Source organism: Ursus arctos, unplaced genomic scaffold, assembly GCF_023065955.2.
Source record: "Ursus arctos isolate Adak ecotype North America unplaced genomic scaffold, UrsArc2.0 scaffold_3, whole genome shotgun sequence".
In the NCBI taxonomy this organism is placed as follows: domain Eukaryota; kingdom Metazoa; phylum Chordata; class Mammalia; order Carnivora; family Ursidae; genus Ursus; species Ursus arctos.
In genome coordinates this window covers 99253554-99278163 of record NW_026622985.1, presented here as the reverse complement: position 1 = coordinate 99278163, position 24610 = coordinate 99253554, and the positions used below count along the sequence as shown (strand labels likewise).

Sequence of the window (24610 nt, the reverse complement as noted above, 5' to 3'; positions counted from 1 at the left end):
CCCTGTTCCGTCCCCTTCCCCATCTATATCTATAATGAGATCTATTGTTCTGCATGATTGTTTTGTGGTCTTACAAGATGCTTTATCCCTAAAGACGGCTGCACGTTCTCCAGACAATGCCTAGCAGGCTGGAAGGCACGTGAGCACGCCCAATGATTATTCTCAACAGAAAGGCCGAAATCACCAGGTGCTTTCAACTAAGCTTGGGTTAAGTAGGAGAGGAGATTAAATTGCCGTGTATCCTATTTCTCGAATCCACCTGTTAATCAAAACTTTAAATAACCTGAGTCAAGAGCTGACTCAGGCCGTCACCTCCGGCGTCAGGGGTGGGGGAGGCCCTGTGCTGTCCATCCAAGTCCTGGCCCATCTACTGGGGAGTGGCTGGTGAGGATGCCATTCAGGCATAATCCAACTTTCACGATTTTCAAACTTCTCAGTTGCTGTGATTTTTGAAATGGGGCTGGATTTGCTCCTACCATCTGCTCAGCGAGCCCCCAGGGCTCGGGGACCTGGTCCCTGTGTTTATAGGATCTGCCTTCCCACCCAACACCGTCAGGCTCCTGCTCTGAAAAGGAGCATGGCCTTCCAGCAAGTCCTCTGCGGAGGCTGCTGTGCCTGAGGGCTCGGAGCCCATTTCTAAGGCGAGGTTTGAATATTTGTAGGCATGGAAACATTTATTTAGCTTGGCCCTTCAGAATAACTCAGGGTCTGTGCCCAGTCCTTGCTTCACATATAATCTTATTCTTCAATCACAGCATAAACAATCCCCGGGTCTCTGCTCGGTAGATGCTAGAGACCGCTAGCTGGAGGGGCCACGGGGACGGACACGAGCAAACTCCTGTCCTCCTGGACCGTGGGGCCTGTCGGATGCAGACGTTCATACTGAGTGTGTGGTGTGGGAAGTCACAGTGACGGGCAAACACATTTCATCTGGATGAGATCAAGGAGGAAAGTTAGATCTCCTGGAACCACCGTTTTTTTTCCCCCATGGTCCCCACACTGCTTAGGGAGGACCCCATCCTTGGAAACATTCATTTGTCCTGTGGGTCTTTCTCGGTTTTATGGTAGTGTTTTGCACAATCTTCACATCTACCAAATATAAGTCTTTCTCTCTTTTACTTTCCTAATTTGTGATCCGAGGCATGTCGTAGAAAGGAAGAAATAACTGCATGACGGATCGGGACAGTTAAACCTGGACCCACTCTACCTAGTTGTGTGGACCCCAGCAGGAGCCCCGATGAAGGGCAGGGGCAGCGCCCCCCAGGGGTGTGCACGGCCTTGCTTCCACACCCTACTTCACATGGAACTCGAAACCTCAGTTCCTCATCCATGTAATATGAATTTCAAACAAACCGATGACACCCTTAGAGGTTTTATGGTGATGAAATAGAGTGAAAGATTTTTTAGAACTCTTGAAATAATAAAAATTATTAAGGACTCCATAAAGATGACATGATACATCTCTGTATAAGTAGACGGCACTGCGTCGCTGTAGGGCGGTTACAGGACCTCCGATCATGTTACTGATTGTCAAAACCCGGGGAGCCTCCGCCCGTCTCCTTCAGGACTTCACACCGATCTCATGGCTTGTAGGGCAACATCCCGTCTTGAACCAACATTTTCTCATCCCGTGAATTGCATCAATGACTGGGTTTCGTGCCAAGTAAGTTCTTGCTATTTAAAAAATCAAGTCAAATCGCAAAGATAAAGCAGAGTCAGGGACAGGCAATTTAAAGGGGTGATGATCTACAGAGCCCCAAGAAGAAGTCTCGCTCTGGAAAGAAGGACATGCTCGCTACATAAGGTTTGTAGTCACACCATATGTTCGCAGAAAGGAAAATACCACCTTTACCCATTTTTGAAACTTTCCTTAAGAAGAAATCCAGGAGTAGATAAGAAAAGTTCTCCTGGTTCCTTACACATTTTCCATTTTCTCTAATTTCAAAGCTGTTAGCCTAATGGTTACATGCGGGGAACGGCTGGTGGCGAGGACTGAGGCCAAGTCTGTCTGGCTCCCGCTGGCAGTTTGGGGGAAGGTCTGTTTGGCTGTCCTGTTTCAGTGTGGACACATGAGGGTTTCCAGCACACAGCAGCACCCGGTTGACAAGCCTGAGGTCGCCTTTACCAGCTTTGCGTCAAAATGCCTCTAAACCACAAAAAAAGATGCGAAGTCACAACACCACTAAAATGAGTGTTGAAAATCTCCAAGAACCATCACACGGATGGAGGTGTGAGGAGCCACCAGCGGGCGCCCCCGCCCCGTGCTTCATGCTGCGAGTCTCATCCTTCCTCAGAAACCCCGACCTTGCGCCACCCAGAAGTGTGGGAAGTCACACCTCTGCTATCTCACTGCTACAGAAGATCACGATTTTTCATAGACGCCTATTGACTTAGAACGTCAAGAAAAAAAAAAAATTCTAAGGAAGGCGGACGAAAACACTCGACTCTCCCCAGTGAGGCACACCAGACGGATGCAGGTTAGACTCTGTCTTCCGATTCCACCCGAGCAGGTTCAAGCAGCACCCAAAGTTCAGAGTCAGAAATAACCCTCCCGTGGTGTGTGCTGCCAGGTGTCGGCATGGGCGGATGTCTCCTTGCTGAGGTGGAGAACGACAAAGGTCGCCACACGACACAGATGGAGCGAAGGGGGAATTACACCGACAACATAAAAGCAGGACATATGGGGCGCCTGGCTGGCTCAGCAGGTTGAGCGTCTGCCTTTCACTCAGGTCATGGTCCCAGGGTCCTAGGATCAAGTCCTGCGTCAGGCTCCTTGCTCAGCAGGGAGCCCTGCTTCTCCCTCTGCTGCTCTCCCCACTTGTGCTCTCTCACTCTGATAAATAGATGAAATCTTTGAAGGAAAAAAATGAACGCAGAACATAACATTAAGAATTCAGGATGAGATGGAAGAGGGGCGATGAAAGACTGTAGGGAAACCAGATCCGAAGGCAAGAGAAACTAGATTCAGAGAAACTGAGGAAAATTTGGGAAGTTCTCCCAGAAGACAGAGGAAGGTGCCACAGAGGCGAAAGGAAGGAACGGGGCCCGTCCTCCTGTCCGAGGTCGTCAGGGCGTCTTGCAGAGAAACCAGAGTGATGGGAAGAGGGACAATCTCCAAAACTCAGAGACAAGACATCAACATACACACAACAGGACCTGAACGTGCAGGTGAAAAGGACTTTCCACATTCAGGGCAAGTTAATAAAATGCCTAAATATGTTCTGATAGAATCTTTGAGTGCTAAGGAAAGAGAAGTCTCACCATGATCTAGTAATAAGGAAATACGTTTGACAAATGATCAAAATTTAAGCTGATATCGAATTTCTCTGCTGTTCTAGGTCAAGGGGGTATTTAACATTTCAGTGTTTTTAATAAGCAGTATCTTCTATTTGAATATGCCCTATACTGAAAACAATTCAAAATTACAGGCTTATCATGTAAGAAGATGACCCCTATAATCCATCATCCATAGCTAGTCCCAAACCACTATCAATTTGATTACAAATTTGAAATAAACATCAGAAGTGATTAAGTGACAAAACATTGTGAAATAAAGAAGTATTGGGTGAATATCTCATAGAATTATAAATATTTAGCAAATTTCCAAAGCACATTAAAAACAAAAGGTAGCCCACATCAGAATGATGACACAGAGACATTTAAGGAAGGAAGACAAACAGACACGTTCCCGGGATGGGAAGCTACACGTGGTCAAACACTCCAAGCTGACGACAGTCTGGACTGATTGTACTGAAGCCCCCGGGGGCAGAGGGCACGTCGCCCCCCTCATTTCTGCCCCTTTGGCACCTGTGAGCTGCTTCACACACGGTGAATGCTGGCTGCTTTTTAAAGGAATCTGTTTAATTCTAACAGAAAGACCAACGGGTTTCTTTGCTGAGCGGAGATCATCTAATAAAACACATCAAAAACTAATGATAATGATGTATCGTATGTCAGCTAATGGAACATAATAAAAAATAATTCTGAAGTTCCCATATGAGAAGAAATGGACAAAAATAGCCAAGATAACTGGTTTTGAAAAGGAAGACTCGCAAAAGGAACTTATACCAAGACTTACTCATGAGAGACCAAGCCATACGTCGTTTACTGATGGGAACGATCAGGAGAGCAAGTGGATGGACTGTCTTAAATCACAGTGGTTTACACAAGACCAGAGTAGTTTATACAGTAATTTAATATTTAATGAGAATGTCATCAGAAAAGAAGGTGACATACGATCCTGAAAACAGTGGCTCCAACCGGGGACAGCAGTGGGGGGAGGGGTCTGTCCCAGGACGGCCTTCTCGCAGACACCGTAGAGAATATTTAGGTCGCACTGGGGTGTGCAGAGGAGCATACTTGCGGAGACAGGTGCGGGGAAAGGGCAATGCGAAAGAATACCTAATAGAGTTCAGGGCGGGGGGTGGTGGAAATAATGACAGGAAGATAAAATGGAATATTTCAAGTCAAAAATAAAACAATTTAAAACTCCAGGAAAAACAAAACACGGAACAAAAACAAGATGCAGTCACAGCGCTAGCCTGAAAGACAATTACTTATGATAAAGTTGATGTTATTTGTTGATTTCAACTTCTTGAATCAACTTAAAGATAAGTAAGGAGAATTAGATATGGTTAAGGACAGAAGGCAAATGCCATCAATCTCAATGATATAAAAAAAGAAGACAGAGTTTCTAGGGGTCAGACAGGGACAGGAGGGGATCTGGAGAAAAGGACAGGACCGATATCTTCATCTTTTTTTTTTTTTAAGATTTTATTTATTTATTTGACAGAGATAGAAACAGACAGCCAGCAAGAGAGGGAGCACAAGCAGGGGGAGTGGGAGAGGAAGAAGCAGGCTCACAGCGGAGGAGCCTGATGTGGGGCTCGATCCCAGAACGCCGGGATCACGCCCTGAGCCGAAGCAGATGCTTAACCGCTGTGCCACCCAGGCGCCCCAATATCTTCATCTTTCAAACTGGGGAGTTATGAATTCCTGTCTATAGTTAATGCAATACAAAAGAAACTTGTAGGAGTATTAAGTTCATAAAGGTAGCCAACAGAGGAAATTAAAATGCACATATATGGAGAAGGTGGAAGGGCATAGGGGTGAGTATGCCCATTTCTTGTCAATCATAAGAAACAAATTAATAATGCATGAATTATTCAAATAACAAATTTAATATAAAGAAATAAAATATACACAGTAACAAAATAGTAAAATAAAATATTATTTAGCGATATGAGGGTTACTATTGGGAGAAACCATAGAAGGAGTTACAAATCATCTCCATCTGGGGGGGGATGGGTGAGTGGGGAGGGTCTGTTGTTCTTCCGTAACCCCTTCTGCATGGTTTTACTTTGAAGCATGAATATGCAGCACTTTGATTAAAGGGAAATATAAAGTTACAACTAAATAAACATTAAGAAAAAAATCAATGGGTGGAGTTGTCGAGAAACGTGTTAGTGACCTGGACAAGGCCGAGGCTGTGGGCTGGCCCATGCAGGGACCTAGGCAGGGGTGCCCGCCCTTGGTGGGCACATGGTCGAGGCTGCTCTGGTTGCTTCCAGCCACACTGAGTTTGTAAGAATGAGATTTACCTTCTAAGTTCCTGAAGAAATGAACTGACATTACGAGAAAAGTGGGCAGGAGAGGGCAAATCGGCAGCAGAGCACTTCGTTCACTAATTACCGTGACAAGTCCCTGAAAATCCAACACACGTAGAAGTGGTGAGATAGATGGATAGACAACACATCGAGTATGTGGACTGCGCCAGGGAGAAGGGGGCACGTGGTGTGGTGGTCTTTCAGCCTCTGCATTAGACCACAGAGTGCTTCTCTTTTTGTCCAGCGAGGTGGTCCCGCGGCGAGTGTGCCTAGAGCAGGGAGGGTCCAGCTCGTGGCTGAAATGAGCACTTCCCCGGGGCGGCTGGCCCTCACGCTGGGACGGATGTGGGCTTCACAGGTACGCTCAACGGTGGGCAAGATCTCCGCCGAATTTTTCACCGAACAGAGCGGTTTCTTTTTCTTTCCTTCCTTCTCCTTTCCTTTCTTTTCTTCTTTTCTTTTCTTTTTTTACCGAACAGAACAGTTTCGATTGGAACATACATAAACAACCTGAATACACATTTTGTCCCGTCCTTTTCAAGAAAGAAGAAAAAAGGACCAAATATCTTGGAGAAAGTTTCCTTCTTTTAAAACTATACTCAAGGGCTATTGCTCTGATGTGCTGAATTCTCTTGAGACGCTCCTGTAATTTCTGAATTTTATAGAAAGGGGGCCTCTTTGAGGCTGTCCTTGGGCCAGTGACCCTACAGCTGTGGCTGGGGCCAGCCTGGGGGCCTGGCTGACTTGTGTCCTAGGTCTGTCCCCTCTCAAGGCCCTCCACCCCGGAGAATGGCGCTTTCGGCACGTTTTGGCTGTGCTCCCTTGGTGGATGCGCCGTTTACACCAGCAGGGATTTCGGTGCCAGGGCAGCTCCCAGGCACTGCAGCACAAGAACCCTGTGCCCACCTTCCCCAGAAGAGAAGCCCCAGATGGCCTGCTTTTGCTCTTAGAGTTTGCGGGCATCACCCCTACTACAGATGCTGAAAACAGGGATGGAAAGAGACTCCCCGGACCCAACCTCCTCCACGAGGCCACGTTCACCCTCCTTCCTCAAACCTCTCCCGGCACCTGTGATCTGTGCCATCGTCTCTCAAGTCATCACATAGCGCCAGTTCCTCTTGACCATTAGCTGGGCTGGGAGTTCCTTGAGGCAAACAACAAAGGCCATGCCTCTTACTCATCATGATCCGGGACCCAGGCTTGGGTACCTACAGAGGAAACCTATATAATTCACAACTTGAGTCACACTGTCTCTCGAGGGGAGAAGGGGAGTCAGTGACCGAGGAAAATCTAGAGGGACTTCCAAGTGAGAGAGAAACTCAATGTCAATGAAGCTAACAGTAGTTAGCGTCGGCCACGCCACTGGGAGGTGTCGATGTCCCCAGCAGTGAAGGCAAGTAGAGGAATGACATGGTCAGCGTATGATGGGACAGATGTGGTTACGGAGAGCCCTGAGCCCCCGACCATGGCCTCTCCACAGAGCCTGCTTGTGTGGGTGCAGGCGAGGCATCCCGTGGTTGCACATCGGCACCGCTGTGACCACAGTACTCATTGTGTTGCCACCGGGAAGGAAGCATGGACAGAGATGGGGGAGCCCGTCTCCATGGTCCTGTGAGCACTGGCTCGGGGCTGCAGAACACGCCCCCTGCAGCCACTGCATTTGGGGAGTCCCCCCCCACCCTGCCAGGGACAACGATGATGCTGGGCGTCTGTGGCAGAATCAGCCCAAGCCTCTGCTGCGGGGGACAAAGGCAGTGGCAGAGACGCCTCTGCACCCATGCTTGATTATCAAAGTCAGCAGTCCTCAAAGTGTGGTCTCCCGGCCAGTGGCACCTGGGGAGGTTGGAAATACAAGTTCTCAAGCCCACCCCAGACGCACTGAATCCAAAACTCTGCAGGGGGGGGGCACTGAGCAGTGCACGGTTGATTCCAGTGATGCTCTGGCCTGAGAGCCACGATCTCAGTGAGCCACGTGCCACGCTGGGGACAGCAGCTCCAAGAGCCATTTAGTGACGGCTCTCCATGGCCACCTCTGCCCTTATTAAATGTTCTCTGAAGGAATAAATGTATGGGCGGGTGGACGAGGTGCTCCGTGATATGGAGAAGTTGGTTGCAGTACAAGGAGGGGAAAAAACAGGATTTAAAGCAGAATGATTTATCAAGGTGAGATGGAGCAGGGCTTTGGAAGACACAAGGACCGATCCAACGTGGAGATGAAGGGAGATGCTAAAATATTCTGAATCACAGAAAATAGATGATCAGATTTTGAGAATCTTAGAAATTGCATTTTTTAAAAAGAACATGATACCAAAATATTAATAGGAAGCAAAAGATTCCTGGAAGAAATGCTATACCGATTTCCTCTTTATTCTAACGTACTTTATCTGCCAACGAATAACACGTGTTCATCCAAAGAGCATTTAGGGAGGGCTGAGTGCTGTGCAGACATGGTTCCAGGTGCTGGCTACACAGAGAGCCAAACCCTTGTAGGGGAGCTCCCAGCGTGTGGGGACACAGACAACGCCTCATTTCAGAGCAGGGTAGGGACTGCCCTACTGTGAGGAGGATGTGGGTGGAGTGCGTGTTGAAGAGCACAACTTGGCTGAGAAAACATTACAACGTTCCCACAAATCTCCAGCCAGAGGTGCCTTCAAATCAAAATACACAGACTCCTCCTGGTAAGCAGGATATGAATTTTTCATTAGTCCATTTGTTTGCCATAAAATATTAATAAGGTATTGTCTCTCTCACAGGGATTAATGTGCCATGTCATTTCTTGGTATTCCAAATTCTGGCAAAGGTTCCGGCAGTCGTGTGGCAATAAAGGGCAAGGGAACAAAAGGTCTGTTTATCTAGTGAAATAAAGAGCCTGCAATTAGCTCTGGCATTTTCTCAGCAATGTTCATTCCACAAATAAAGCCAGAGCGAAAAAATACTTTGAGAGAGAAACTTCTAAAAAATGATGTTTTTTAACAGGCACTGTTGATCACACTGAAACAATACCAAAGTCCTCGGAGCCGCCAGAAGATTGTACAAAATATCTGCAGGCAGATTGCATTTTGCAGAACATAAAAATGATGTGACTGTAAGACAAATTACTATTTGATGTATAGTTCCATAATTTCACTTTCAATGGAGTAACAGACCATGTTATCTTTCCCTTCCATCTTACGGGCTGGCTCTAATGCCTGGCCAACTGTCAGGATGAGGGAGAAGGAAGTGAGAGTGGTGCTATCTTAGGGACTGTGGAATCCTTATTCAACAGTTCATATGCTTTGAACATGAAGGGATTCGTTGAATAGGAGACGTCAAGGCAAGTGATGGAGGTGATGGCGGTCACAGTTATAGTGATGGTGGTGGTGGTCGTGAGAGTAATTATGGGGCTGGTGGTGACGGTGGTGATGGTGGTGGTGGTGATGGCAGTGATTGTAGTGGTGATGGCGGTGGTGGCAGTGGTGGCAATGATGGCTATGGTGGTGATGCTGGTAGTGACAGTGGTGGTGGTGGTCGATGATGGTGATGTGATGATGATGGTGGTGGTGGTGGTTGGTGATGGTGGCGGTGATGGCGTTGGTTGTTGTTGGTGGTGGTGGTTGGTGATGGTGGTGGTGATGGTAGTGGTGGAGGTGATGGTGGCTGAGATAAGGTAGTGGCAGTATAGTTATTGATGGGGCTGGGGCTGAGGTGGTTAGCAACAAGGACCCTGTTTTTGTGTGATGCTTCCATTGCTCTGATGACCTCTGTTCTACCCCTATTTCTTAGTGAAGACTGGTCTTGGATTCACTGCACCAATCTCCCAGCGATTTTGTATAGATGGAGCAGAAAGAAGGCTACATTTCCTGATCATGGATGGTGAATAAGGAAGAGGCAGCTGGTGGCGGCGGAGGCCATGAGAGTGTAAGCTCTCAGGAATCGCAGAAGTCTAGACCATGTGCACAGTTAGAAGCAGAGAGCCGCATGTACACACAACAGCATGCTAGGTCTTCACATACTGCTGAGTGACAAAGACAGGAAACAGGTCCACACACACATAAATTTATACATCTGTATCTCCATACGTCACGACGGCACTTATGCACAATAAGCGTGCACACATACGAAGAGCAATACAGGCTTTCCCAACATGACGGGAGAGAGGGGACTCAAATAGATTTAAACGGGTGCCCGTGTAGTAACTTCTCCCACACTGGCCGTGGCAACATCTTTCTAGGCGATCCTGAGGCAAGCGGAACAAAAGCAGAGCGAACTACTGGGACCACAGCAAAGTAAAAAGCTTCTACCCAGCAAAGGAAACAAGCAACAGAACGAAAAGACAACCTAGGGAACGGGAGGAGATATTCACAAGTGATGTATCCGATGAAGGATGAGCATCCAAAATATATAAAGAACTGATACAACTCGTCTCAAAAAACCCAAACAATTCAATTTAAAAATAGGCAGAAGACACGCACAGACATTGTTCCAAAGAAGACAACCAGACGCCAACAGACACATGAAAAGATGCTCAACATCGCTCCTCATCAGGGAAACACAAGTCAGAACTACAATGAGCTGTCACCTCACACCTGTCAGAATGGCTAAAATCAACAACACAGAAAACAAGTATTGGCGAGGCTGCAGAGAAAGGCGAACCTTGTGCACTGTTGGCGGGAATGCAAACTGGTGCAGTCGCTGTGGAAAACAGTGTGGAGGTTCGATAAATTAAAAATAGAGCTACCCTACGACCCCGCAAACACACTACTAGGTATTTACCCAGAAAACACAAAAACACTAACTCAAGGGGACACATGCACCCCGATGTACAGCAGCATTATTCACAACAGCCAAGTATGGAAGCAGCCCACGTGTCCATCAATAGATGAACAGAGAAAGAAGACATGGTATTTATACAACGGAATATTACTCAACCATAAAAAGAATGAAATCTTTCCATTTGCAACAACATGGATGGAGCTAGAGGGTATAACGCTAAGCAAAATAAGTCAGAGAAAAACAAATACCATAGGATTTCACTCGTGTGGAATTTAAGAAACAAAACAAATGAATGAAGACAAAAGAGACAAACCAAAACCCAGACTCTGCACTCTCGAGAACACACTGACGGTCACCTGAGGGGAGGGGGGTCGGGATGGGGGACACGGGATGGGGTGAAGAGCACACTTATGGTGATGAGCCCGGCGTACTGCAGAACGGCTGAGTCACCGCATTGCACACCTGAAACCAGCCCTGCACACCAACCATGCTAGGAATTAAATTAAAAACCATAAAGAAGAAAAACAAAGAGAAAATGCATTGAACAAGGTGGCTGATTTTAGTAAATAAAACACCAAAAACTGACAAAAAAAAAATAATAAACAAGGTGCCTATGTGGGGGGGGGGAGGGAGCATGGGCGTAGGGACTATGGCTGAAAAGAACAAATACACAGAAAGAGCTCGGCCTTGCCCTGACCAACAGCGGCGGTTGGTGAATTAGGCAGATCGAAGTCCTTGCTGCTGGAGATCCAAAGTAGCTGAAGTACAAGAAAACACAGTGAGAGCAAGACGCCTGGGGCCTTTTACAGGCGGGGAAGGGGCGGAGGGGGGTCAGGGACCTGGCTCCTCCCCAGCCAGCAGTCAGGAACGGCGCTGGGCTGGTGGCTCTGCTGCGCGTGGACGGGATATTTGGAGAATAAAAGCACGTATGGGCCTGTGCCGCACGTCTTCAAAATGATCCCGCCTGTCCAGGGAGGCGAGGCTGTCCAGCCCGCCTGACGTGAGGCCCAGCACCCCCTTTCACACCCGGTGTGGATTCAGACACCTTCCTTAGCCTCTGTACTCCTCAGTGTCTGCATCTGGGGAAGGGTGGTAGGAGCTACAACAGAGCTGGGGAAAGCCCTTAGGGGCCGCCCCACATGGCCACCGTCCTGAAGGGTGTAAGCCCACGTCCTTGTGCCCGGGGAGACGGACAGAGGAAGCAGCAAGAGTGGAAACCCGCCAGCAAATCTAGAAGCCCCGTTTGGAAGGAGGGAAGAACGGAAATGGCCCTGGGGTCACAGTTTTACAAATCAACCCACACTCCATGGGGGATCCCACCCCTGTGCTCCCCGACTCCTCTTTAAGACTGGATCCTGGAATATCCCAAATCCGGGCTGTGCCTCCAAACCCTCCCCCTGCCGACCCTTCTTCCTGGAAGGGACTGTTCCATCCTTTGGCAAAACTCTTCAAAGAATCGATCCCCATTTTGTCGCACTTAATTTTTTAAGCCTGACGTATTTCTTTGTTCTCTCTCCCTGCCTAGGTTGTTGGGGGGCACGATGCAGGTCTCTTTTCTTTCCAAGCCCCTCCACATAGTAGGTGTCTTATCTTTACCTTTCCTGGCTTAGTTGAAAGAAACCAGAACATGTTGCCCCAAGATATGCCTTCTTGACATACAAATTATTTTGAGCTGAAGACAATTAAGAAGCAGCAAACCCAGAAAAAAAGCCCCCCCCCTTTCTGTCTAAAGGCAGGAAATAAATTCTCCATTTACTGGAGACAGACTCAGCCCAGAGACGCACCAGGGGAGTGTGCAAACAGACCTTCCTCTGTGAGTTGCCCCCCACGGTCTGCTGTCCTCGGAAACCTAAAACTGCTCTCCTCTGTCAGGTTCATTCTCTGCAAATTCACTGTTCCTGCTGGGAGACCCTGTATAGCGGGAGTTACTTTTCAGATTTTCACCACAGGATGTTCTCCATATGCATTACTCAACTATTTGATTTTCTTTTGTTTATCCAGCCTTTTGTTAAAGGGTCCCGTCTGAAAAGCTAAGATGGGCAGAGATGAAGTTCTGCCTTCCCGACAGCATCCTACGTCCGAGATGGCAGGATGCCGTCAATGGCTAAACATTGCTAAACACTCGGTTCTTAGAAAGGAACCAAACAACCAAACAAACCTGTCTACTGAATCCTATCGAAGTGAGATTTTACTGGCTACATTTTCAGTTCGTTGGCCCATTCCACAAAGGTTTTCTGAGCTCGTCCTGCGTTCCAGGCCCTGCTCCAGACCTGGAGGGCAGGTGCGGCACAGAACAGACCCAAGTCCCTGCTCCCCAACTTTCCTTCTAGCTGACAGGCAGGGAAAGGACACAGTGAACAAAGTATACAGATAATCCTGCTGGGATAAGTGCTCAGAAGGAAACTAAGGCGGGAAAGGAGCGAGGGGGCTGTGACTTGAGCAAGGTCACTGGGGAGTGCCCAGGAAGCAGCACGTTTGATCAGGACCAACAGGGCATGGGCGCTGCCACTCAGCCACGTTGGAGGGGTTTCCAGGCAAATGGAGCGCAGGTGCAAGGTCCCTAAGAACGAGCCCAGCATTCCTGAGGAGGGCTACGGAGACTTGGGACAAAGGTGGGGAGGGGCTCTGGTGTGGGTAAGTAGGGTGGGGTCCCCAAAAAGGAAAGAAAGATGAGACGTGGCTTCCTTGACATGAGAGGAGTTCTTTTCGGCCGCCAGCCTACCCAGCGCTACTTGCCAGGGCACATTTCCAGCGGAACTGCCCAGAATATGTTAAAATCCCGGAAAAACACACCTCAGCAGCTCATGATTTTAAGGGAACAAAAGAATGTAGGAACAGCCAGCCACCAGGAGAGAGAACAGGTGATCTGACGTGGTTCACAGCCTTCTGGGGGTGGCAGGAGGGCACAGGGAGGGCCCCGGAAGCCAACGGTCTAGGAGGGCCCAAGCAGGGGTCACTAGGAGATGGGAGGGAGGAGGCATGATCAGGTGCAGGGCACTGTCGGGGCACTGACAGGAAAGTCAGAGGCCCACGTGCCGGAGGACAGACGGAGGCACTCTGACCCAAGGCGGCAGGATTGTGGAAGGAGAGCAGGAAGTCTGCTTTGACCCCGTCCAGTGTGCGAGGCCATTTAGAGACTCAGAAGCTTTGTCTGAGACCTGTAGAGAGGCAACGAGCTCACTGGGCATTCCTCCTGTGCAACCCTGGGCTCGGCGTTTGATTGCTGGGAACCCCGCCGGCACAGACTTGTCTCGTGGGTGTTTGCAGGTGGATCAGTCGAGGGCCCTGCTAGCTCTATCACCCGGCAGACCCGCCCTGAGCCTCTGCTGCTAAGCTGCTCACGCACCCCTTGCTTCGCGAAGGCCTCTGCTCCGCTTCCAACACCTGCCCGCTCTCCTCACAAGCTCACCAGCTCCACCAAATCCTCGACACGTGTTCATTGACTTTGCCCAGAGCATCGCACCTGAGCAGGTGATGTGGAGAGGCTGGGTGCGTGGTTGGCACCTGAGCCGCTGCGGGGACACGTGAGGCTCAGGTGAGGGCTGCCGGCCAGCCTACAGGGAGTACTGACAGCCATGAGATGGGGTGACCGTTGAGCCGCTGGCCCTGCACTGCCTGCACGACGTCATCTGATTTTTACAGCCAGTCCTGTAACTAATGTTTATCTCCACCCTACCGATGAGGAACCTGAAGCAGGGCTGGTGCAGTCACTTCCCCAAGGCCCCAGGATTGGGATTCGAACGCAGAACCTTCACTGTGAACCAGCGGTTCTCCAGGTGGGAACATCTGGCCAAGACTGGGGACTGTCACAACTCAGGGTGGGGGTGCTCCTGGCATCCGATGGGTGGGGCGGGCTGCTGTGAACACCTTGCAGTGCCCCCCCCCCAAGCAAAGAATCATCAGGCCCCAAATGTCATAGCACGGAGCTCGCGAGAGGTGCTATCACCCTGCAGACAAGCTTGGCCTCCCCCACAGTGCACGCTTCCTGGTGACCTTGCTCGCGCCCGCGGTGTTCAGCTGCTCGTAATGATCTGTTCTTTCTGCGCCCCCCATCCCCACATCAGATGCTCCAGGCTTTGTTCTCCACTATGCACACCTGGCAAAGTCAGTGCTCAGTAAATATCCGCTCCCATTTATTCTATGATTTCTGATCTACCTGGGCTCACTTTGGAAACCATCTCAAGGCCGTGTGACAGAGAAAGAGTACGGGAAAGCGCGACTTTCCCACGTGATGGATTTATATCGCACACGTGAAGCATTATTGCATTTCGCCTATGAAATCAGAGCAGGAAACCCAAAACCAGCATCTGAACTTCCAGCCCCGACTGAGGCTAATTTTTCATTGTCCTTGAGGCTAATCAAGCCTGTGGAAACAGCATCACCAAATTGACTAAATGAGATTTTCAATTAACTCAAACAGATGGCTTAAATTTTCCAGGTGACTTTCCATATTAATTCAGTGAGTTTGCTGGACCAGGCCCCGGGAGGCCTGGCAGGGACGGGGGCTGAGAGGAAAACAGTGAAATACTGGATCTTCAGGAGAGAAGACGAAGCAGTAACCTGAACTTCCCTTCAACCCCAGCAAGAGCGTTATCAGCCGAATCCAATGCCTCCCCTCCCTGCCGGCCAGCACACACGAAGGGCCCTGGGACCCCCGGGACTGGCCCCCGAGGCAGATTCATTAGTCTCTGGTGACACTGTGACCCTCTGACACAGAGGAGACCCATCCCCGGCAGGGAGACAGGCAGCTAAGAGAGAATTCTGTGCTTGGTCCGTCTGCCCCGGGGACCTCCACACTTTACTTTCCGCTGAGCAGGAAGGGTTGACGGAACCTCCGTGGAAGTCTGCATAGGCTCAGGCGTGGGCGGTGTGGGCAGACAGGTCTTACTGAGGCAGTCACCGCAGAAGACCACATCATCCACAGAAGCCCGGCCACCCAGCCCCGGGCCAGGCCTGTGGAGGAGCCGGGGTGGATGGGGCCACGGCTCCCACCCTTCCAGAAGCCGACGGAAGCTACTAATAACGTGGAGTTCTGAAACTGAGTAGTAAAGGCCTGGGCTACAGTGATGGCAGAATCTGGGCGGGGGGGGGGGGGGTTCTGCTGCGTCTCAGAATGCATCACTGTCGGCTTCGCTGCGCCCATTTCTAGACCGACGGAGATCTATCAGTGAGCCGGTCCTGGTGCCCATACAGTGGGCTCCACTTTCCTCAGTCTCCCATCAACACCCCCCACCCCCCGAGAGCTTGAATGATGCCGTAAGTGGGCTCTGGAGGTATCCTCAGTTCCCAGGCTGTTCGAACTTGGGGACAGGATGAAACTGATACTCAGAGCCCACTTCACTTAGATAGATCCTACTCCGTTGTTTTGATTTAAAAAAAAATGTACCCAAACCAGACGTTCATGATGAAGGGACAGTTACCTTTGTCCGTCTGTTCCACCGCCTCCATGGTTAGCTTACCAGCTAGGAGATGGGCTTATTGGACTAGGATTCACCGCTGGTTCTTAGAGCCAGCAAGGTGCTGTAATGTTCTAAAGAAACGCTCTCAAGTGGGGCGCCATTTACACAACATCTGATGACACGGGTTTTCTTGGGGAAGACTGCACTGTGCACTTACGGGCGTACTCCATCCAGCGCCTGTGTGCGGATGGGGGGCCCTGGGGGAGCCGTGCGGCTGGCCGGACATGCCCCTTCCAGAGGAGCCCGGCCTCCCGGGGAGTGCCGTCTGCTCGTCATCAAGGTATAAACAGCAGAGCTGCTTTGAATGACGTTCCTCCGCCTGAATCATGAAGCTGCCATGAAAGCTTTAGAAAGTGTTACCTTTTCCTTGGATGTTAAAATTAGCAGCAAAATAAATCTGGAGAGACCATGCAAATGAACATTCATCTCATTTTTTGTTAGCGTAACAGAAAAGGAAGCAGACCTCATCCGTGGATCATCGGGTGGCATCATCTCCAGATCGTGGGTGGGTCCGTTTAAGCCAATGACATGCAGGGAGATGCTGGGGTTTTCACATCCAGCCTGGGAAGTAAAGGAGAAGAGAGGTGAGTAGGCTCTCCTGTGGGGCGGTGCCTTCATGCTGCAAATTCCTCCCCCGGGAGCCGCACACGCAGGACTCCTGGGCAACCGTGGCTGACAGCAGGTCACTCATGCACAGAACCTTACAAAAGGCGCAAGATAACTGGACTGGTGACCTTCCTTCCCCAGGAACCCTACCCCCTTCTTGTTCGTCCCAGCGCCTCGGGGCGGGGGGGGGAATCCCTGGAAAATAAACTGGGTGGGTTCTGCTCTGTGTTGCTGCTCCCTACACCGTGCTCCCTCTTCTAGGGGAACAGTACCGCTTGGAAGGGGGAGACGTGGCATTCTTCGTCAGCGGGACCACCGGTCTGGCCAACGCCCTTGCCTCCTCTGCACCCTGCACACAGACATGTGGATTCGCCACGACAGGACAGGAGTCTGGCGGGTTCACCAACTCATGCCTCAGATTTGGGAGAGGGTACGAAGGGGCAAGGGGCATCTGAATTCTGGGCATTCTATTGGCTAGCATACGCTGCCTTTCCATTAATATGCGGACCATCTGGGGTTCCATAATTCCAATTTCATCTATCCCAGAGTTCACTGGAAAATCACTGGAAAATCAAGACGGCTTTTGGGCCATCACTCCTAAATTGGGAAACTCCCATCAAAGGGTTCACTGGGGAAACTACTGCATCCCTGGCTGGTTAGAGGAGTCGGGCAGCCACTGCCACATTGCACGTGCGGGGTGGGGAGTAAAGGGGTGTAAAGATTCAGCATTATTTAATGGTTTCTGACTAAAACTCTGGACTCTTCCACATGATGCAGTGTTAGCTTCAATCAAGAACAGCTGAAAAAGGAGTGAGAATTCTGTCCACAGACAAACACGTGTGGTGTGTTGACATCTTAGATGCTCCCAGAATGGGAGAATGGCAGAGACGGTGGCCGTGCCCCCAGAGGAGGCTTGCTCCTCCACGCTGGGACCTCCCTGGACACTGGCCATACCATCAAAGAGCCGTAGGAAAGGCTCAGTATTACCAGGTGCTGTGGACTGAATGCCTGTGTCCCTCACCCCCCAAATTCAAAATTCCTATGTTGAAGCCTTAACCCCCAATGTGATGGTATCTGGAAGTGAGACTTTGGGGAGGCAATTAGGGCTGGTGAGGTCATGAGGGGGGCCCCACGATGGGATTCGTGCTCATATGGAGAGAGAGAGACCAGAGCTCACTCGCTCTCGGCTGTGTGACGACACAGAGAGAAGGCAGGGTCTACAAGCCAGAAACTCAGTGGTCCTCCCCAGAACCCCACCTTCCTGGCACCCTGATCTCGGACCCCGAGCCTCCAGGTCCGTGAGAAGTCAACATCTGCTGTTACGGAGCCCGAGGTGACTGTATACCGGTGTTTCCCTCTCGGGCCCAGGGCTCGAGGCACCTCACTGGCCTCACTTGTACACTACTGCCCCTCTTGCTGCAAACTGCGGGCCGGCGTGTCTGGTCTGCCCGGAGCACAAGGCAGCTGGCATCCACTCTCGAGCCCTTGCTGGCAGGGGCTTGCGGGGTCCTTCCGAGGCAGCCCAAGGCGGGAAGCGAGTGCCTGGCACCAGGCAGGTACGGGCGGTGAATGGCTCACATCCACCTGGCCCCCCGGCCCTGGCTGGTCTCTAGAAGCCAAGGGGCAGTGGGGCAGCTGCGTCTACTCTGTCAGACATCAGCGTCTCTCCAGTTGACTGGGCTGCAGAAAACTTGGCATCAGGTCCTCCCTTCATGCCAGGATGCTGCGAGTCGCTAACAAAGCAAGGTTTAGACGTTTGTACCCCTCCACACTCCACTGCACCCTTGCTGTTCTGCAGGCTTTCTGGGCCTGGGAAGCAATTAGAGACTCCAGGTCAGAATAGGACCAAGCACAAAACAGCCCAGCCCGGACCCAGGGGACCAGGGGCAGACAGAGATCCCTCTGACCTTCCAGAAGCCAAATTCTAAACCAAGGATTTGAGGACAGTGTGCCCTGGGAGCAGGTAGTGTGAGCTGTTGTTGCCATGGAATCACAAGTGGAGGTAATGTATTTATTTTGGTTCCAATGGAGCTCAGACAAATGATTAACAGTAGTTCAATTATTTAAAATAGAATAAACCTGCCAACAAATTCAACTCAGCGAAGATGGGAATTTAATGCAGTGTAATGGGAAATAATTGATCTTGCCTCCGTTTACGCCGTTGCTCAGACTACGTGACTATGCAGCCCCACCTGTGGGGTAGCCCGGGGCGGGGCTGCTGACGGACAAGGCACGCATTCGTTCCACTGCCTCCTCTCGCCTACCTTGGGGTAGTGGTAGGGCTTCACTGTGGGGTAGATGGAGCCAGTGTAGGTTGGGAGCTCCATGATGGGCACGCGGGAGTCGTTGATGGTGGCGTAGGCGAGCCTCGTGCCATCCGGAGACCACCAGTGGGCGATGTGAGTCTTCAAAATCTCCTCTACGGGAAAACAAAGGAGAGAAATGTGGATAGACGACACATGGTGTGTGAACCCGGGCTGTGTGGGCGCGTCTGGGAGTCTGGGAGCGGCCAGCACGTCATGAAACCCCCCGGGGACGTGGATCTTGGGCAACTCTGGAGTGGTCTTCACTGTGCCCCATTGAGGCCTTCATTCCCCGGTGGTGCTGACCACCGAGCCCAGCACAGTGAAACCCCACGAATCAAGGTCCAACCGAACAGAAGCTCAAGGTCTGGAAAACTTCATTCACATTTTACACAAATCTGAACATTATGAGCCCAACACGTGCTTTCCAAATCGAGTTATTGCACCACTGCAGGTTATTTTAAGATGCTTTAAAAAAGCGAAACTACAGGAAGTCAATCCACACAGCGGCAGGGCACATGCGGGCAGCACCATGAGGAAGTACGCTGTCCTGGAGGCTGCCTCCCAGAAAACCCTGGGTCAGCTTGCACGAGACGCCTGGGGACTCATGCCTGCACACACACTCCCCCGGGAACAGCCGTGCGGAAGAACGTGTTCAAAGGTCAGCACAATTCTCAGCCTTAGAGGAATGATGCATTTCACTGGCTGTGGCAGAAAAACAAAATGGCCCCATTTCTACAGGGCCGAGGTGCAAATGACAATTGTCATAGTCTCCCTCCACTATTTTGTGTTATCTCAGCCAAGTGTCTTGGCTAATAAAAATCTTAACTATGGATGAGTCTTGTGGGATCTGATAGCTAGTCCAGAAGGAACAGTTCTAGTCCACTTTAACACTCCCCAAGTGTACCAAGTCAGGGTGCTGGGGACCAGAGACCCCATCTCGGTGCTAAACACCTAAGGGCCAAGGGATTGTCTTTACGTGATCTGTAGGCATTGTCAATGATTTCCCTCCAGATTTGTTTTTAAAGTAATGGTCAATATAATTATAGGATCACATAATACGAGTCTCGCTGAACTGGTTGCTATCAGGTGTGTCCCATACCCCAGCTCCATGTGCCCGTGGTGACAGAAAGCCAATGGAGGGCGCTGAAATCATGCCGAGAAAATGAACTGAGCACATGTGACACTAGGGACAACACTGTATGTGGGGACATAGGCAAGGGCAGCTGGCCGCAAGAGGAGATCACAAGGCGAGATGGAGGGAGCCGTGTTGCCTTCATGGCGGGGGTCAGATGGCCATACGGTGGACACCGAGGCTAATGGCCGTGTCCTGGGGGCCCTGCTGCTGCCAGCTGTGGAGACGCTCACGGTGAGGTCCAGCCTGCGAGTGGGGCAGGCTGCAAATCCTCGGTCCGGGTGTGGGGGCTGCCTGGAGGCGCAGCTGTTCCTTCACCCTGGGCTTGCTGGCCTGGTCTCTCGGGTGGAGGAGCCCCCATGGCTGGGCATCTGCAGCAGCAAGTGCCATTCTCCCTGAAAACAGCCCCTCCCTGCCTTGCAGGTGCTTGCTCCCGGCCGCCAGCTGCCACTGGGGGAGACCCCCACTCCAGGCAACGTGGGCTGGCTACTCGCCAGATGGCAGAATCTCGCCCGACACCCAGCACTCCTGTCCCCTGAATGTGCCCCAGGTCTGAGCGCAGGGCTTAGTGGACAACAGGCAAAGGACCCCAGAGTCCTTGGTTCTAGCCTCCGTCCATGGAGGGCATGGCTGCCGCCCCTAAAAGCCCCACCTCCTGTGTCCTGCCATCTCAGGGCAGCCTGAGAAAGGGCTCAGAAGCTTTTCCAGGGCCCGCAGAAGCCCAAAGGTCTCCTGAGGTTAAAAACAAGAAAAGGGAAGAAGGCCGCGTCTCCAGAGCCTGTAAGTTTCCAGCGTCTTCAGCAGCCAGCAAAGTGACTTTCAGGTGTGAGTTTGGAATGAGGTGATTCAGAAGTGACTGCACACAGAGCCACCTGACTCTTCTGCTTGGCGCCGTGAATGGTGAGTAATAGACTCCAGCAGATGGTCTGCCGGGGAAAAATAGGCACCATTTGCAATGCAATTTGTGGGTGATTCTGCTCAATCACTTAGGGCTGCAGGGCTGGGGGGAGGGAGCCAATCAAGGCGCGTGGACTCTCAGAGAGTGAGCGGAATTGAAGGGGCTTGGGGAAGGAAGCGGAGTCTGCCCGAAATCAGCGGTTTTCACAGCACGTGAACTCCCAGCTCAGGATTCTCCCAATAGAGAAATGGCTGGCTGCACAAAGGCTTTATAAATGAAGAAGGTTTTGACAAAACAAACACCAGCACGACCCCTGCAGAGACGCCTCTTCCCTTCCTCTCTTTGGACCCAGAGCAATCCCCTAAAACGGGAGGGATGGCACCATGCCCATGTCAGGCCCCCAGGGCTCGGTGCATGGGGTGGGGGAGGGGGGCAGGTAATCGAGGGAGCCAGCTTCCCATTCCCCCCACCACTTTGTGTGCATCCCGCCCCCAGACTCACCCTCAGGAAAGAGAACAAATATGGGGTGAAGGCCCGGCCTGACTTCAGGCAGAGAGACCGTCATCTGTTTCTGTCCTATTCCACCAGCAAATGCCAGCGCCTTTTCACTAAGCTCAACGCACCATGCAGAGAATTTGGATGCAAGAAAAGGGTCACTTCAGACTACAGCATAGTTCAGGGATGACAAGTATCTGGTGTGTGTGTTGGCAAATGTTAGTTCCTTTCGATTCCATCCCATGGCGAGGCGATGGACAACACCGGGGCTGGGCCACACACGACTGGGGGCGGGGGTGCTGCAGCCTGCTTTCCCCAAATGCCTTTTAACACACTGTTCCCTGGCACTTTTATTTTTCTCTGTGTTAGCTGCTCAATAAAGAGATAATTAAGTATCAGGAACTAGAGGGAGAAGGACCAGACAGATGAAAATGTTGGCATTTTTGTGTGAATCATGAACATCCCTATTCTGCAAATGTTTTCTTCAGGATTTCCAGCTTAATGAGGCAGTCGGCTTAAATGCCATGACCAAATGCAGCGTCAGGACAGATTCTGCAGAGGGAAAGAACGGTCTCGTCAAAACTAAATTAACTGCACGAGCCCTTGCCTTGCACCAGGACTGCAAGCTTGCCCTTCTGTGCAAGTGCAAGTAACTTGTGAAACTGGACACTGGACCTTGCCTTCACCTTGCCTGTCCTGTCCAGGGACCATTTTAGAATCAAACAAGAAAAATACATTTGGAGCCATTAGCTCATCATGAGCGCCCCTCCTGTCAAGGGGCGGAAAGCTCTATCCATGCGCCGAAACTCACAGTAGAATCTGGGCCAACGTTCCTCACTTCTTGTCACCGTACCTTAAAGAAGCCAACTCCACTCTGTGAATGTCATTTACTCATGACAGTGTTGAGGGCTTATCCAAAAGGACATCATCTCTTTGGGCTCAAGGTGATAAAGGCCGATCCCGCGAAGAGGAGGAATTCTCACGTATCCCCTAGTGTTTGGCAGGTGCAGCATGAGAGGGGGCGCCACATGGTTCCATGGCGGGAGCCTGGCGTCACTAGGGCCATTCTCAGGAAAGCACGTGGCATGGTGCACACTTCTCAGTACAGATGCCGGGCTCCACTCCAGGCAGAACAATCTATTTGCTGGGGTCGGGCAGGGGGTGGACACAGGTGTCTTTTCTGCAGAAGCTCCAGGGTGGCTTTGGTGTACATTTTGGTTAAGAATGACCAATTTTGGGCTCCTGGGTTGTGCAGTTGGTTAAGTGTCCGACTCTTGGTTTCAGCTCAGGTCATGATCTCGGGGTCCTGGGATCGAGCCCTGCCCCCGCCCTCCCCATTGGGCTCTGTGCTCAGTGGGGAGTCTGCTTAAAGATTCTCTTTTCCTCTCCTTCTGCCCCTCCCCCTGCTCCTTCTCAAATAAATAAATCTTACAAAAAAAGAATGACCAATTTGAGAAATATCTGATCAAATACGCATTGTACTTTGGAACAGTAGGCTTTATCAGTATACATGGCGTACGCTTCCAAATTATTTGTAGGAGTATACCTTATTGAACAGGAGAATCATAGGTTCCCCTTAAAGGTGTGTGGGGGGTTGAACCGTGTCCCCCTCACGTATGATAGGAAGGGATATGTTGCGTGTCCTGATCCCTGGTACCTAAAAATGTGACCTTATTTGGAAACAAGGTCATTGTAGACGTCATCCTGGAGTAGAGTGGGCCCCAATCCTATCTGACTGGTGTCCTTGTAAGGAGAGGAAAAGAGCCACAGAGACAGATGTGGACGATGTCGTGGGACGGCAAAGGCAGAGGCTGGGGAATGTGTCTACAAGCCAAGGGATGCCAGCCAGCAGGAGCTGGGAAAGACAAGGCAGGATTCTACACAGAGTCTCGGGGAGAGAATGGCCCCGCGACACCTCGATTTAGACTTCCAGCCTATGGAACCGAAGCAATACATTTCTCTGTTTTAAAGCCATCCGGGATGTGGCATTTTATTTCGGTGGCCGCAGGAAGCTTGTGCAAGGTTATGACTGGCTTGGCCTACATTGGTTGGCAGACGGCCAGCTCCAAGTCGGTACTCCTGAGTTAGGGGCTCCGAGGCAGCCAAATTCTTCCCTGAGACTCATGGGCAGGATTTCTGGGTCAGACCTGCCCAGCAGGGATGCTCTACCACTGACCTTGCCCAAACAGAGGGTGGGGCTGGACCCAGTGCCCCTATGTCCCCAGCGTGCACACGTGTGTGCAGGTCTGACACTGCGTGTGCTGGGCTGAGGCCTGTCCCCACCCCCTCCACCCCCCACCTCTGATGCTTCCAGCCTCCAATGCCCTGATGGGGTTGGTTTATCCCTACTACATCCTGGGTACTTGCTGTGGTGGGACCCTTCCTTCATCCCGGTCAGACGTAAGAGCATCTTCTTGTGCTTAACAAATACCCATACGGTGATTATTATGGGCCGGACACTGTTGCAAGTACTTTACACACAACTCAATCCTCCTACAGCCTCATGTTCACGTAAATCATTCTTGGACTTAGTTACCTGGAGTGCAAAGTCCCTGTCTGGCCCCCCTCTGGACACAGCTCTCCCTGCACAATCTCATCCAGGACAGGCACTCAGCTACAGTCGCCGTCCCTACTGGGATGGCCATTCATTCAACACTCCCGTGAGCCAGACGATACTGTCGGTCTGCATTCAAGTTTATTTCTGAGGGAGGGGGTCCTCGCGTGGGCCTCAGACAAGTGGGAGGAAGGCTGCAGATGGGCGCTAAGAGCTGGGTTTCATAAGGCTCGGGTGGGGGAAGGCAGCAGAGACAGTGGGTCTCTGGTCCCTGTACGGGTCCTGTGGCCTGGCCCTGGGGTTGGCGCCTCGTGCTCGTGCTCGTCCAGGGGACAGGCTGCTCCTGGAAACAAGTCTCGTGCTCGAGCTCCGTGCCTCATTTCGTTCGCAGAGAAAGCCTCACCAAATCTGTCTCCTCATCCCTTACGCCACATTACCGTGCTGCTGTGAAGGAGGCATTTAAAGTACAAGAGGGTCCTCATCGGGAGATAATCAAGTAATAATCAAACATATGCAGAGTCAGGTAAGCACTGAGCTGGAGTGTGTGCTTTCTGCAGAGAAGAGCCCCAAGCTGGGAGACCTGGCTGAGGCCGGTGGGGCTTACCTGGGGCTGAAACAGCTCACGGCTCAGGCCCCACGAAATCGGCACTGTCCCAGTAGAGACAAAAAGGGTTTTGGGGAAAAAAGCCACAGAAAAATAGTGTCGCCCAGGAGAATGCCTGGTTTCTCCCTGTGACTCCTAGGGGCCATGTGCCACCAGGAGGGAGCTGCACTCTGCTCTGACCTGCCCTCCAGGCCCCGT

The 24610-nt window shown here is 51.1% G+C and overlaps 1 protein-coding gene across 2 annotated transcripts in view; it reads right to left on the bottom strand.

Annotated features, from left to right (window-relative positions):
* DPP6 (dipeptidyl peptidase like 6) overlaps positions 1-24610 on the bottom strand; it is an 883822-nt gene that overhangs the window by 77077 nt on the left and 782135 nt on the right. For both annotated transcript variants that reach the window (XM_044392285.3, XM_044392287.3), the window contains exons 9-10: positions 18688-18842; positions 16281-16378 (exon numbers count right to left, since the gene is read on the bottom strand). In XM_044392285.3, coding sequence (XP_044248220.2) covers positions 16281-16378; positions 18688-18842 — 253 coding nt within the window. The remainder of the gene's footprint in view (positions 1-16280; positions 16379-18687; positions 18843-24610) is intronic.